This window comes from Schistosoma mansoni (assembly GCF_000237925.1).
Source record: "Schistosoma mansoni, WGS project CABG00000000 data, chromosome 3 unplaced supercontig 0174, strain Puerto Rico, whole genome shotgun sequence".
Classification (NCBI taxonomy): Eukaryota; Metazoa; Platyhelminthes; class Trematoda; order Strigeidida; family Schistosomatidae; genus Schistosoma; species Schistosoma mansoni.
Genome location: NW_017386012.1, coordinates 372037 through 388962, shown reverse-complemented (window position 1 = coordinate 388962; position 16926 = coordinate 372037). Strand labels below are relative to the sequence as shown.

Sequence of the window (16926 nt, the reverse complement as noted above, 5' to 3'; positions counted from 1 at the left end):
ATACATAGATAAGTGTTTGTAAGTTCACTATCACACATCATAATTAGACAACGCTCTAAATGTGTTTGAAACTTAAAATAGTAAATGTCCCATTAAATAATCCATGTTGTATTGTTAATCTATGGAGATAAACCTATTGGAGGAAATTGTATTGATTACTTATTGATCGAAATTAAAAATATATGCTGTAATGCCATTTGAAGGAGCGAGATCGAATAATGTTCCAGTCCCAGAGTGAACATCAACTCTGAGATACTGATACATTCAGCTGACGAGTCCCAAATAGGACGAAACGCGCATCCATGATTCTACTGCTAGCCACTATCCATCTTTGCTTACAATGTTTATGAATTAAGGCTATGCAAATATGTCAATTAGAGACTGACCAGTTGCAGTCCTATCACATCAATGGGAAGGTTCAAACAAGTAATACTAAGTGAATTTGTTCTTCATATTTGTTGACTACCGTTATTTTCATTTGTTCTTGTAATTCATATGCTCTTTGATATAACTCTTACATTATTCGACTATTCAGAGATCAGCCTTCTATATTAAAACCTTTATATTATTGAAAATTATATGGACAATATGGTACATTTTGGTGTAAATATTGACCAAGTGAATTTCCTTAAAGACTCCTGTCTACTATCAGTTCCCAATTTGATGCTTGGAGTGAATACGTTGAACATGTTGATAATGTCAATTATGTTAACAGTGTAAATAACCATAATTAAGGAGGAGATCCGAATATGCATATAAAATGCTCTCTCATCATTGCCTAAGTTTTGTTGACAGTATTTAAATATTCTTCCATACCTTTTAACTGTCTCAATGTCATTCATTCCTTTTCCGACTATATCTCTTTGATTTTGATTGTAATAGATCTTACAAGTTCAAATCTTTTATAAAAAGAAAGGCTTTAAAATTTTGGATTAAGCAAGAGTTCCTTAAACTATGAAAGTAAATCTTAATGAATGAAATGTCAAATCATACATGAAACGACTAATTTTGATCAGCCTTACAGAAGGGCGGCCTGCTTGAACATTTGAACTACCTGTTCCTGAAATCTAGATATTTTAATACATTATCGAATAACCTATTCAGGTACTCTTCTGAGAAGTGTATAACCTTTCGTTGTACAATTTACAAAAAGCCTAATCAGAGATATCGTGGTTGCTGGCAATATGCGACGAAAAGAATGTACATTATTTAGATGTCGATTGACTGGACTTCTAAATGGCGATCACTCAATATTTGTCGTCAGGATCGATCAAGAAGTAAGAAGCGGAAACTTGTTGAAATACTTTATGCTGAGAAATTTATATTGTACTAAAAATATCAGTCAGTCGGTTACAACGTAGAACTTCGGACGTACATCAGTTCGAGTTACCATACCATATTAGCACAAGATGCAGTTGTCGATTCTAATGATAATGATGATAAGAGTCACAGAATGAGACTGACTACTTTCAAAACGTTGATTTATATATTGAAAGGAAAGTTTATCAAAGTTACTATTTCTGTTTAATCATAAGAAATTCTATTAAACAATCATTCAAGATTGATGACACTACAGTAAGACAGACTGAAACGCTCAATTCCACTTCCGGTTAAGTCCATAACCATATTTCTGCAAGTATTCATTTAGAATACAGATATGGTTAGAAGTACCGATTAAAATTCAATATAGATTATTTTTCTTTTCCTCAAAATAGTCAAGTTAGTTATTAGACATATAAATCTATGATCAAGTTATGCAATTAGTTGATTCATTTAAAATGAATTAATCATTTAGAATAATAATAATAATAAATTCATTTAGTATTGCTTGTTTAAATCTTCCCATCGATGTGTTAAGACTACACAAGCAAGTGGCTATCAGGACTCAGTAGCTGAGTGGATAAAGCGATGGCGTTTGAAGTGAAAGTTACTGGATTCGAGTCCCAGAGTGAAAATCAACTCTGGGATGCAGATACATCCAGTTGACGAGTCCCAAATAGGACGAAACGCACGTCCTCAATTCCACTGCTAGCCACTATCCGTCTTTGCTTACAATAATAATAATAGTTGTCATAGCAACACTTTATTACTGTCTAATCATGTAATAAAAGTAATGTATCATATATCTAAATTGACTATTTATTACCTTGCCTACTTGAAAACTTATTTCACCCAATCAAATAATTATAATTTAGGCTTTTCTGATTGGTTTATTTATTTTATTATTATAATAATATTGATTAGAATGATTAGGGTTTCTTTTTTTTGTTTTCCTTTTTTTTCTATCTTAAGCATCAAAATGATTTCAGTAGTATATTTTTTTGTACAGGCGACTAATTCTCAAAATGTAACGTTAGGTAAGAGTCTTAATATGAAAAAGGATTAGCTCATCAGTAAGTACCTTATATTAAACAATTCCGAATAGAAATTTAAGTTGATAGGTTAAGATTAGTGATAACAATTTTTGGCAATCATAATATAAATCTGATGCCTGTTACCCCTCGTGGAGGAGCAAAGGTCGCACACCAGCATTCTCCATCCAACCCTGTCCTGGGAAATCCTTTTCAGTTGTTATTCATCCTTTCATATCTGCTTCTATTTCCCGGCGAAACGTGTTCTTTGACCTTCCTCTTTTCCGCTTCCCTTCCGGATTCCAAATTAGGGATTGTCTCGTGATACAGTTTGGTGATTTCCTTAATGTATGTCCGATCAACTTCCAACGTCTTTTCCTAATTTCCTTTTCATTTGGAAGCTGACTTTTCCTCTTCCACAAAAGGCTCTCGCTGATGGTATCCGACCAGTGAATGTTGAGTATTTTGCATAGACAACTGTTTATAAATACTTTTACCTTCTTGACGATGAATGTAGTAGTTCTCCACGTTTGAGCTCCGTACAATAGAACTATCTTGACATGTGTATTGAAGATTTTCACTTTGAAATTAGTTGATAGTTGTTTTGAGTTCCATATGTTTTTCAATTTTAAGAAATGCGGTCCTTGCTCTGTCAATCCTCGCCTCTACATCTGCATGAGATCCTTAATATTCATCGATGATTCTCCTCAGGTAAGTGAAAGATTCCACCCCTTCTAGAGTTTCGCCATCGAATGTGACTGAGTTGGTGTTCTCCGTGTTGTATTTGAGAATCTTGCGTTTTCCTTTGTGTATGTTGAGACCTATTGATTCAGAGGCTGCTGATTCATTAGTTGTCCTCATCTGTATTTATTCGTGTGTATGGGATAGGAGGGCCAGGTCATCTGCGAAGTCCAAATCTTCTAATTGTTTCTGGGATGTCCATTGTATTCCGTGCTTCCTGTTATATGTCGAAGTCTTCATAATCCAGTCACTCACCAGAAGAAAGAGGAAGGGGGAGAGTAGACATCCTTGTCTGACTCCGATCCTTACTGAAAATGCATCTGTCAGCTTATATATATACCATTATTAACTATTAAAGTGGAATTTCCTCTATTATTTGAATTTATGAGTCGATCTAAGTTAGAGCACTATTGAAAGCCTGTAATCACTGGACGTCGGTTTCGTCCTAGGATGGGACTACTCACTCATTACGCACTCACGATCACGCATACTGGACTTGAACTCAGGACCTTTGACCTCGCTCTTGAATACTTTACCTCTAGACTACTGAGTCGGCATTCCATGATGTTTCCAGGCTTTCAATGACGGTCTAACTTACATTGACTCATGAATCAATACAATCTTTTCAATATATACATGGTTTTTAATAATTTACTTTTGTATCAACCAATGATTGTAATGTTTGAGTTTGTCTTGTATCATGTCGAAGTGTTTCACACTCTTGTCTAAGTTGTCGATGTTCTTGTAAAAGGGCATCAAAATCCTGTAAATGTATTAGAAAAAAAAAGAAAAAAAAAGACATTTACTCAATGTCAAAATGGGAATTTTCATCACAACAAAACGTAATTCACGGTGTCTATGTGACTAAGTTACCTTTAAACGATTAAAAATCACATCCAGTAATTAAAAATGGAAATGTGCTTATACAGTGAAACTTATCTGACCAGTACTTACTTACTTACTTACGCCTGTTACTCCCAATGGAGCATAGGCCGCCGACCAGCATTCTCCAACCCACTCTGTCCTGGGCCTTCCTTTCTAGTTCTATCCAGTTTTCGCTCATTCTTTTACCCGGGCTTTACCTGGTCCCAAGCCCGGGTAAAGGAGGAGGGTTGGGCCCATCCCTTAGAAAACCAACTCGCTAAAATAACGCTAGCCAGACTGAAGATCTGACCAGTAGTATTGTAATAAACGAGGACACATATGGGAACAACCAAATATATTCAAATGCATAACTACAAAATCTCTTCGTAAAATCTGGGAACCAAACAGTAAATACTTCATTTGCAAAATATCTTTAAATTATCTCAAACTTTATTGCTCCTTTTATTTCCATATTAATCAATTTCTGTTCCCGTTTTCTTCTCGAATGGTGAGGTATACTACTTATGTCTGTCGATATCAGTAGTATATACCACAGTATGATTATTATTAACTAAGAAGTCAGTAAACTCGTTCTGTATGAATAATTTTTTTAACATGACCAGATACATTAGTCCTACGTGGCATTTTCTAAATGTTATCGCTTCTATCTTCTGTTTGCTTTTATGAGTTCCTGTCTAGTTTTTAAACATCCACTTCAAACTCTTTGACTAAGGTATGAGTCGAAATTTTTTCGTGATGAACTCAGATTATTTTGTAAATTTTTTGGTTCTTTCGGTCCTTCATCTGTTAATTAGTTATGAATATCTTAGAACCTGAAACATATGAGCATCACTTTCGGTTAGGATAACACATCAGCTAACCTCAGAGTAATAGCAATAGTCAGTCAATCAGTCAGTCACAACGTAGAACTTCGTACGTACGTACATCAGTTCGAGTTGCCATACCACATTAGCACACAGAGATCCAGTTGTCGATTCGAATCTCATAGTGCAAGAAGTAGTAAGAGTATAAGCACTATGTTAAAGATTAGGGTTTGAAGATGTTATTCAAGGAGTGTAATCCAGTGAAATAAATTTGTAAAGAGAAAAAGATAGGGACATGAAGAATTCAGAAGATTAGAATTCGACAGAACAGATACAGCGATAGTAGAAACATTAAGCATAGATTGTACTAATCATAAAAAATGAATTCGTAGAATAAAATTTATAAGACAGTTTTAAAAGTTCGAAATGTAATGGGGAATACAAAGAGTGAATGCTTCTGTACCAGTGAAAATGATTCTTAGACAAAGTCTCTTAACACTGGCTATTATAATCAAATGGACCCTAACTAGGTAGTGTGCACCTATTAACAGAGTGCAATCCAACATGTAACAACTTAATGGACTGAATAGATGTCTTGATTTGGGATTCCATAGCTTTTAATCAACTTATCCCTACCATAGTAAATATTCCTCACCGAGACAAGCTGTTATAAGACATACATAATTAGAAGGGGTTTTGTTGAGATTTTAGTATTTTCATAGTTGAAATTATGAGTCAATTAAAGTTTCATGGGTTGATTGAAGTTAGACATTAACACCATCGGATGCCTGCTCAGTGGTCCAGTGGTTAAGCGCTCAAGCGCGAGACTGATACGTCCTGGGTTCGAATCTCGTGAGGCGGGATCCTGGATGCGCACTGCTGAGGAGTCTCACAATAGGACGAAACGGCCGTCCAGTGCCTCCAGGTTTTCCATGGTGGTCTAGCTCATGATTTCAACTATCAACATACATAATTCTCTAACCATTTTGGTTGATAAAAATTTTCTTTCTTATTAGCCGATTTCTCGTCTTTACTCGATACTGTGAGTCTAATCTTACTCATGTTCACTCGATGGTTCAAACGTACATCAGTAATTCTTTGAATAGTAATTACCTACGAATATCTTTTTTTAAAGTCAACATTCCATAATTATCACTGGAAATAATTTTATAGAATATCTCCTGTCCATCTTTGTTTTTAGCATAAATAATAACTAACTAACTCTGCTTGTAGCTCTTCTAGAATTACTGCCGGTCCCAAGCCCCGGTAAAGGAGGAGGGTTGGGCACGGGGTTAGCGACCCCATCCCGTAGAAAAACTAACTCGCTAAAAAAAGCTAACCAGAAAAAAATATATACATTATAACTAACTCCATGAACTAATTTCTTTTTGTACTGCCTGTAACTTATTCATAAGCTTTTTCTAACCAGTTAAGATTACTTTACTTATCTCGCATGTAGAGAAATTAGAAAACTAGATTGCTTGAATACATCTTAAATATCATTATAAGGTTGTAGAGATTGTTGAGTTTTGATTGAGATTATGAATCGATCAATGTTAGATCACCATTGAAGATCTAGAAACATTGGATGGCCGTTTCATCCTAGTATGGGACTCCTCAGCAGTGCACATCCACTATTTGAAAAGGATTAAAGCCACAGATTAGTAATACAGTAGCTCGCTGATGCAAAACATCGGGTAAATGTTTAAGAGTATATCTTGTGGACTTAGAAAACAAACAGCATCAATCTTTTCTCATATTTCCACTAATTCTATAATCACTAGGATTATTTACCTAAAAACAAGGTTAATCTTTCATTTACCTGATAACAAAACTAAAATTATTTTTTATTTTGATTACATCTTTTAGATAAGACCGTTTTTAGTATGTTGTGTATTTGAATATAAAAGTGGAATAGTTTTAGTTAGTTTTAGTTTACGCCTGTAACTCCCAATGGAGCATAGGCCGCTGACCAGCATTCTCCAACCCATTCTGTCCTCCGCCTTCTTTTCTATTTCTATCCAGTTTTTGTTCATTCTTCTCATGTCTGTCTCCATTTCTCGGTGTAATCTGTTCTCTGGTCTTCCTCTTCTCCTTTGACCTTGAGGATTCCATGTGAGGGCTTGTCTTGTGACGCAGTTGGGTGTTTTCTTCAAATTGTGCCCAATCCACTTCTAGCGCTTCTTCTTGATTTCTTCCTCCACGGAAATCTGGTTTCTTGTTTCCTATAGTAACTTGTTGCTGATGGTGTTTTGCCAACGGATCTGAAGTATCTTGCGCCTGTAGTTAACTCCGCCTGTAGCTCCTCTGGGGGCTACTGCCGGTCCCAAGCCCGGGTAAAGGAGGAGAGTTGGCATGGGGTCAGCGACCCCATCCAGTAGAAAACCAACTCGCTAAAAAAAACGCTAACCAGAAAAATTATTCAAACATAAAAGTGGAATAAGTTCGTTGAAATTAAGTTCTCTGACCTGGATAGTCCTTCAAAAGAGAAGCTTTAGTAAGAAAACAACCATATTTTCATCTTGGATGTCTTTATCATATTCAGTGAGCTATGATCGTATCACTAAATTATACATCTCAAAAAAACTCAACTCTAATAAAGTTATCTCCCTGGAGTGAAAATCTTCTCGATCAACTCCATTGAAATGGTTTCCATTTCTTTGGGAGCTATTGTCAATTCGTCTAGTGATTCATTTAAAAACTAAGGAATTTCATGAATACAGTGATCTTGAGTGCTGTTAGAGGTATGAGGGCAGTTATCACTTCCCGGTCGCCCACACCGTGGAAGAGTTCTTCTAGGGGTACCTGAAAAGGAAATTGGGTTAGAAGTTGTCTTAATGACATGAGAGTGTGACCGCAGTGTTCAAGGCACAACTGCTTGAGGTCGGTCACATACGACCCTTTTGTGGGTAATTTTTGTGTTAGCTCCGTACTTGTTGGGACCTTACCGCCGGAGACAGATATATGTGGGATAAGGCGGGATGTGCATTTTTAGGGTCGACCTTTTCTAATTTAAGCAACTACCTATTTCATGCTGCATGAAATTGTCATTAATATCTTTGCTAATTTACTCAAGTCTACTATTAATCATCATTAACATGCATTCACTATGTTATTTGTATCGAATGAATGGATATCACTTTAGAGTAACAGTGATAACCAGAGAACAGCGGATAGCCACGCTACCATAGTTTTAGGCTCCTTAGCAGCGTCTAGTTTGAACCAGCAACGTAACAGAATCGAACTCCACCAAATCTTGGCTGTCCAATTTCCGATGGCTAACCCTTCAAAAATTTGACGGCAATATCAGTGGATAGCGATCGTACTGCTCCGCAAATTATTTAAATTGGTTAAATTTCCTTTTATCTATTACCATAGTTGCTTGAATATACTACCGGCAAACTTCTTCTATATAAATCATACTAAACTCCACCAGTCATTTCAGATTTTGAATCTCATACTTGACAAATAGTTGATGAGAAAACAAAAGACTCAATTATTTATTTACCTTCAAATCATATATGATGACTGTAGGATCGATCAATTAGTCGACTGTCTGTACTTTATGTTCATTACATTTGAATTATTGAAAAGAATTAATTATAGTGAAGTCACTAAGAATTTTGACTATTTGTAATAATCAGTATGGGAGTCCCATACTAGGATGAAATGGCCGTCCAGTGCTTCTAGGTTTTCAATGGTGGTCTAGTTTGCATCGACTCATGAATTCAAATATTAAAATTAATAAAATCTCCACAAATCCTCATTTTGATAATATTCATCATGTGTTCACTAGTGACTGGCTTCAAGATGATTTCCTAGAGTTCTAATGAAAAGCTGTGAGCAGTGAGTCACAATCCGTGTCGAGTAGAGACAGGTATCTACCTTAGACAATCGATGAATGGTTGTGCTACCATTCATGGATCGATAGAAGTTATATATTAACACCGTTGGATTCCCGCTCAGTGGACTAGAGATTAAATGTTTGCTCATGAGACAGAAGGTCCTGGGTCCGAGTCACGTGTACAGGATCGTGGATGAGCACTGGTGAGGAGTCCCATACTAGGATGAAATGACTGCCTAGTGCTTCTAAGTTTTCAATGGTGGTCTAGCCTAGATTGACTTATAAATTCAACCATTAAATTTCTACAATTTACACAAACCCTCATTCTGACAAAAATTTAGGTAACAAAGTAAGATAAAAATGATTTGTTTTTTCTTATGCTTTCAGTGTTCTACGCAAGATACTTCGGATCCGTTGGCAAGACACCATCAGCAACAAGTTACTATAGGAAACAAGAAACCAGATTTCCGTGGAGGAAGAAATCAAGAAGAAGCGCTAGAAGTGGATTGGGCACAATTTGAAGAAAACACCCAACTGCGTCACAAGACAAGCCCTCACATGGAATCCTCAAGGTCAAAGGAGAAGAGGAAGACCAGAGAACAGATTACACCGAGAAATGGAGACAGACATGAGAAGAATGAACAAAAACTGGATAGAAATAGAAAAGAAGGCGGAGGACAGAATGGGTTGGAGAATGCTGGTCAGCGGCCTATGCTCCATTGGGAGTTACAGGCGTAAGTAAGTAAGTAAGTATGCTTTCAATGTTGCCTGATTCATTTTAGTTTTCACTTTGGAAACAACTTGATATTTACAGAATAACGGGTAAAAATTCTTGCATAGTAACTCTGATTATCTAAGAGGAAAAAAAGGTTGGGTTCCTATTACTTTAAGAAAACATCGAACCTGTTAACTTTACTGGTTACAATATTGATTTTTTCATTGTCAAACTTTTTTCAGGAAATTATATCATCAATATTCATGTTCAATTTAAAAAGAAAAGATTTAAGAAAGTATAAATAAGACTAAGAATATCTAGATAGCATATATACTTAAATTCACATGATATTCTTTACTTGAATCTTCTTATTGATGGTTAGGACTGTGTATATTGCCTTGATACTGCTGATGAGTCCCAAATACGATGAAATACGCGTCCTGGATTCCATTGCTAGCCACTATCGATCTTTGCTTATAATGCTTGTGAGTTAAGGCAATGTCGAGACAGTCCTCACAGTATGCACATATCCCAATAAGAGACTGATTAATAGCAGTCTTAAACATCAATGAGAAGATTCAAGTAAACAACACTATATAAATTTAAACTTCATCTCATTGCACAATTAAGTGGCAATCACGACTCAGTAGCTAAGTAGTTAGTGCGATGACGTTTGAAGCAAACGGTACTGTGTTCGAGTCCCAAAATGATCATCAACTCTGAGACTCATTTATATCCAACTGAAGAGTCTAAAATAAGACGAGACGCGTACATCATGCGTTGATTGGGACTAAATTTGTAATGTAGATTCTTTCTATATAAGGTCAATTATAGAAACTTTTTCATTAGGATTATTTTGTCTAATCATTAAAGTATGTCTTGACTTATTTCAATCTGTCTCTATTATGACCCAAATAATTTATAGATAATCGATAGACAAACATGTAAAAATCACAAAAATAGTTAGATAGACATACGTACATACAAATAAGGGGGGTAGTATATTTTGAGTAATTTACTTTTAGTTGATAGGTAAACAGACTAAATTAGGGTTACAAAAAATTTTTTTAGATAAACAAACAAACAGCTAACTTTCTTTGATGAAACAAAAAAAAACAAAAAAATATTTAGATACTAGTATTTGAGTAGGAAAAAGAAACCCTTGTCTCACTTAGCTCTCTCCCCTCTTCTCTACCCCCCTCCCCTCCCCAATATCATTCGTTAATCGATTATTGAAGTATCTTTTCTTTTTGGTTTGAAAATATTGTATTACATAAATATTTAACTGGGCTAAGGCTATAGATACTTCTAGTTTTTTCTCCTCTTACGTTAGTTACTTCAACTTGGCAACGTATTTTTACGATCTAGGTTATATATTACATTGCTACTTAGCGAGTATCTGAGTGTTCTATGTTATTTCTTAAATTGAATTAATGCTGTGAACCGTGAACAATTTTGAAAAGAAAAGAGATTAGCGAATATGTTGTTCTTGGAGTGTGAAATCCGGAAAATAAGGTTCTTTTTCTGAGAAAGTCCCACTTACTTACTTACGCTTGTTACTCAAAATTGAGCATAGACCGTCGACCAGCATTCTCTAACCCATTCTGTCCTGAGCCTTCCTTTCTAGTTCTATACAACTTTTATTCATTCTTCTCATGCCTGTCTCCATTTCTCGGTGTAATATGTTCTTTGGTCTTCCTCGTTTCCTTTGGCCTTCAGGATTCCATGTGAGGGTTTGTCTTGTGACGCAGTCGGCTGATTTCCTTAAAGTGTGTCCTATCCACTTCCAGCGCATTTTCCTGATTTCCTCCTCCACTGGAATCTGGTTTGCTTTCTCCCACAGTAGGATGTGGCTGATAGTGTCTGACCAACAGATCCGAAGTATTTTGAGTCCCACACTTCAGTGTTATCGATAATACATTAACAATTATTCAATTTAGTTGCGATCTCTTACGATGAATGTACATCGCTGATCAACTAATTACCAATAAATAACCTACCTACTCATTAGTAGTATTAAATTTTTGGGTCGACAACTAAACTATCATCCTTTTTGAATGTGATATATTATGAAAACGAAGATTTTTAATTCATTCCATTCAATCATAATACATACTTACCTCTTTTATTCTTGATAATTCAAAATTTCTTTCAATTAATTGACGTTCTACTTCACTTCTTCGAGTTGATGTTTCATTTAATTGATTTCTTAAACGTGAAATTTCTAATCTATCTGCTTCAATACGATCTAATTTGATAGATGAAATAGTACTTTGATCACCAACTGATGTTAATCCATCACCAGTAGTTAAATTTGTACTAGTTGTAGTTTCTGGATTGATATTTGATGATTTACCAGCTTTAACTGCATCAACTAATCGACGTAAACTTTCTTCGGTAGCATTTAAACTAGATTTTAAATTAGTTATACGTCTATCAGAATCTTCAATAGATTTTTTAAGTTGACGATTTTCTAATGTTAATTCATCAATTTGACGTTTAGCTAAATCTAATTCATTTAAACCATCGGAATCATTTGTACTACCACTAAAACGGCTACGATTTCTTTTATCACGTTCTTGACGTAAATCTGATTCCATATTATGTAATGTTTCTAACATTGTCTATTAAAAATATAAGATGAGAAGAGCAGAAATCATGAGCATTTTAAATCTTTGGTAACAACAATAATAAATATATATATATATATATCACTTTAGTTGAAGCTTAGAATGCATATCATTGGGATTCAGATTGTATAGTGTCATTACTTACTTACTTACTAACGCCCGTTACTCCCATTGGAGCATAGGCTGCCGACCAGTATTCTCTAACCCATTCTGTCCTCCGCCTTTTTTTCTAGTTCTATCCAATTTTTGTTCATTCTTCTCATGTCTGTCTCTATTTCTCGGTGTATTGTGTTCTCTGGTCTTCCTCTTCTCCTTTGGCCTTCAGGATTCCATGTGAGGGCTTATCTTGTGACGCAATTGGGTGATTTCTACAAAGTGTGTCCTATCCACTTCCAGTGCTTCTTCCTGATTTCTTCTTCCACTGAAATCTGGTTTGTTCTCTCTCACAGTATGATGTTGCTGATAGTGTCTGGCCATCGGATCCGAAGTATCTTGCTTAGACAACTGTTAATAAACACTTGTATCTTCTGGACGATGGCTTTCCTAGTTCTCCAAGTTTCCGTCCCATAGAGTAGAACTGTCTTGACAGTTCTCCTGTATGTATAGTGTCATAGAATCAGAATATCTTTTGTCTAATCTTATACAGAACAAAAGAGTTATGTAATGACTGATGAAGAGTCTTAAATTAGAATGCGAAACCTATCTAACTATCTAGTTAATATTAATCCAAAAAATGAAAGTCATCTTCACAAACACTTATTTGACTTAGTGGGATAGTGACCTTATTTCTGATACGTATGTTTTAGTATGCAATTAGTAATTATCGGTCAGAAACTGCTTTATATGTCAAGATTTTGTTTCATTTATATCAGTCAACATAAGAGGAAGGTTTTTTCTTTACATCTGTTAATCTTTTTTTTTTGAAAATCCATTTTCAAATTTCACAATTTGGATGCCGAATACTTACTTACTTACTTACGCCTCTTACCCATCGTGGAGGAGCATAGACCGCACACCAGCATTCTCCATCCAACCCTATCCCGGGAAATTTTTTCCAGTTCTTTCCATTTGTTATTCATCCTTTTCATATCTGTTTCTATTTCCCGGCGCATTGTGTTCTTTGGCCTCCCATGTTTCCGTTTCCCTTTAGGATTACAAGTTAGGGATTGCCTCATGATGCAGTTAGGTGATTCCTGTAATGTATGTCCGATCCACTTCCCACGTTTTTTCCTACTTTCCTCTTCATTTGGAAGCTGACTTTTCCTCTCCCATACAAAGCTGTTGCTGATAGTATCCGGCTATTGAATGTTGAGTATTTTGCGTAGACAACTGTTTATAAATACTCGTACCTTCTTGACGAAGGATGTAGTAGTTCTCCACGTTTCAGCTACGTACAGTAGGACTGTCTTGACGTTCGTATTGAAGATTCTCACTTTGAAATTAGTTGAGAGTTGTTTTGAGTTCCATATGTTCTTCAATTGTAGAAATGCTGTCCTTGCTTTGCCAATCCTGGCATTTACATCTGCATCCGATCCTCCTTGTTTATCAACGACGCTTCCTAGTTAAGTGAATGTTTCTACATCTTCCAGAGTTTCTCCATCAAGTTTCATTGGGTTGGTGTTCTCCGTGTGGTATTTGAGAATCTTGCTTTTTCCTTTGTGTATGTTGAGGCCTATTGATGCAGAGGTAGATGCTGAATAGATCAATCGTAATGTTCCTAATTCGGATTAGTAAAGGGGTTTTAAATCTTTAAGTATAAATTTTCTGTAGGATATTTTTGATTAGTATTAATGAGTATTATTATCATAGAGTGTTTGCGAAAATTGTTAACTATTCATGGTTTACATAATGGATTAATCTTAGTTAGATAACTAATGGAAACCAAGATTCACTGAAGAGCTGTAACATCCTAGCACCAATATCAAAGTGAGAATCTTCAATACGAATGTCAAGACAGTCCTACTGTATGGAGCTGAAACCTGGAGAACTACTACATTCATCGTCAAGACGGTACAAGTATTCATAAACAGTTGTTTACGCAAAATACTCAACATTCTATGGTCGGATACCATCAGCAACAACCTTTTGTGGGAGAGGACAAACTAGCTTCTTAATGGGTGGGACATATATTACGGAAATCATCAAACTGTATCACGAGTCAAGCCCTAACTTGAAACCCTGAAGGGAAGCGGAAAAGAGGAGAGCCAAAGAACACAGCGTGTTGGAAATTAAAAGCAGATATGAAAGGATGAATAACAACTGGAAAGAACTTGTAAGGATTTCTCAGGACAGGGTTGGATGGAGAATGCTGGTGTGCGGCCTATGCTCCTCGAGGAGCAGTAACAGGAGTAAGTAAATAAGTATCGAGTTATTCAATAGTGCATCCATTAGTTAACCAGGGACGGAACACAAGACCTTCAGATTTCTTTGTGTACACTTAACCTTCAGACCATTAACTTGGCATCCAACAGTTTGTCTTTCTAACTCCACTAAATCATAGGTTCATTATCCAACTTCACAGTTGATACTTATCTTGCTTACAACATGGCTGGACTCCGCTGATCATTGATTCCCTTATGAATTCTGGCAATTACTTTCGAAATTAGTTATTTATAAAGAAGAATGGAATGTCTTTAAAAAACCTTCATATATATAAAACAGCAAGCCTAAATAGAGTTCATAACAAGTTAGCCCTGGTTTTTTCATCTAGTTAAGATCAATCATAAATTGGTTTCTTAAATTAAATATATGTCTACTTTGATTAGTGTAATAAAGTTGTTTGTATGTTTAAAATTAATTCGCATACAGACTGATGTTTCAATATTTTTTCTAAAGTGGTTCGTTAGACGTTTGTAATTAGGCCTTCAAAAGATAAGACTACTCCTTTTAAGAAATAGATGGATCAGTTCAGTATTCACTGACTTCATAATCTTATCCTACGCCTTTTCTTGGCTTGCCTCTAGCCAACTCCTACATCAGCCATAATCGTTAGTCAAGGTAGGAGGTGCTTGAGCGTATTTAATTCATGTGGCAGTCATCTTAGCTGATAGAGATTCATTATCTCATCAACAGAATTCCAACGTTACCTAGGAATCGAGGATTAAACTTAGCATTGTCCGAAAATAGAGAAGCTAGGCTTCGAAAGCATCTATGATCGAATACTAGAAACCGATGTGTGTGTTGTACCTTCAGAGACCATGTTTCACAGTCATAAAGTAACACATAGTGGGTTTCTGCTCAGTGTTCGTTCACTGACCGGTAGACGGACATCGCACTCACACTAAAGGTGAGGTTTCTTAGTAACAGTCACCTGTTGGTGGCGGTCACTGACAACTAGTGTTGAGAATTGATTCCGAGGTTCCACTGATAACCGTGATCAGTATGTTTAATTACAACGAGAGTAAAACATTTATGAACTAATGGCATTGGAAGGTGATTATGCGATAGTGAGAATTTTTCAAGGTAAACATGAAAACCTTTGGATACTGACTCAGTGGTCTAGCGGTTAAGCATTCTGCACGAGACCGAAGGCCCTAGGTTTGATCATCTATGATAGTATCATGGATGAGCAATAGTGAGGACTCAAAAAATGTCTAATACCTCCTGTAATTTGGTGACTTTTAAATGAAAATCGTTCAGTCTTTATAACAATGAAAATAATATATTTATTTATTTGTCATAAGAAAAATACATGTGTAAACTTACTTGTTTTTCCAATTGTAATTGATGTAAGTGATCAGCTAATATAGCATATTTTGCATTCTCTTCTTTACGCATTGCTCGCTCACGCTTCAATTCAGGACTCCAAAATGTACGTATGCTAATAGTACAGGCATTTAATTTCTCTCTAGTCACATGTAATTCATGTTGCAATCGTACACATTCTCTTTGTAATGTAGTAATATCTGTAGCTGGATTATGTGGAATTAATCCAGCTGGTATTGATGTTGGTTGTGTTTGTGGTAGACCTGAATAAACACCAGACCTCTGTAATGTTGCATAGTCAAGACCACCAATAGTTGGAAATGTTGGTACACCTAAATTACTACTATAGTCTAGCAATGGATTAGTAGGATAACCATAAATCGATGGATTTGTGCCAACACCAACACCCCCAACACCAGCAGCAGCTAATAAACTGTTATAATCTGTCAGACCTTGTTTTTCTAAATTCATATCATACGAATGTGCTCTACGACCTGACGATGGGTTTGCTGAACCTAATATACCGGATAATCCTGGATTTGAACTAAGTGATTTCAATGTATATGGTTGTCGATTAATTGGTTTTCTTGTCAATCGTTCACTTTGTGAGTCGAAATTTCCTCTCAGTGTACCATAATATTCTCCACGACGATCTAATGATGTTGTACGATGATCGATTCCACCTGTATCACCCTCAATTAACGGATCAATGTATGGATTATTTAGTCGTGGTGATGTTGAGTGTGGTTGTATACCAGAATCATACATTTCCCCATATTCTAAATCTTGTACACTTGCTGGTCTTTGGCGATCGTGTATCTCAGAATTAGGGTCAATACCTTCAATGTATTGATGTGATGATAAATTAGGATTATCTCGATAATATGGTGATCTGCGTCTTCCACTTTCCATGTAATTTTAACAGTTCGAAGTGGTGGTTACTTTTCAGACCTTAAATGAAAGTGAAATCATACTGGTTACTAAAGTGAAATTAAAAACTGTAGACTACTTCTTAATTTAAAGAAGTGTGCGTATAATTATTCAAGTTTGTCTAATTATGAAAGTAACCAAAATGACATTTTTCACTTATTCTTCTCAGAGAGTAACCCCACTGGCCTAACTACCTACATTTTCATGTGTCTTTATTCATAGTCTGGAATTAGAGGTAGTTTTGCTAGCAAAATCAGTTGAAATACGTTCAATTAAAAGTTTGCAAGCCATAATTTTAAGTACACCATTATTATCAATTGTT

At 35.7% G+C, this 16926-nt stretch overlaps 1 protein-coding gene across 1 annotated transcript in view; it reads right to left on the bottom strand.

Moving 5' to 3' along the window:
- Smp_197770 (rab6-interacting protein 2/elks/erc/cast,putative) overlaps window positions 1-16586 on the bottom strand; it is a gene marked incomplete at both ends in the record, with an annotated part of 107045 nt that extends 90459 nt beyond the window's left edge. Inside the window, 3 exons of the mRNA XM_018791213.1 lie at window positions 3748-3855; window positions 11460-11963; window positions 15675-16586. Coding sequence (XP_018645594.1) covers window positions 3748-3855; window positions 11460-11963; window positions 15675-16586 — 1524 coding nt within the window. The remainder of the gene's footprint in view (window positions 1-3747; window positions 3856-11459; window positions 11964-15674) is intronic.
- Window positions 16587-16926: the final 340 nt, after the last annotated feature.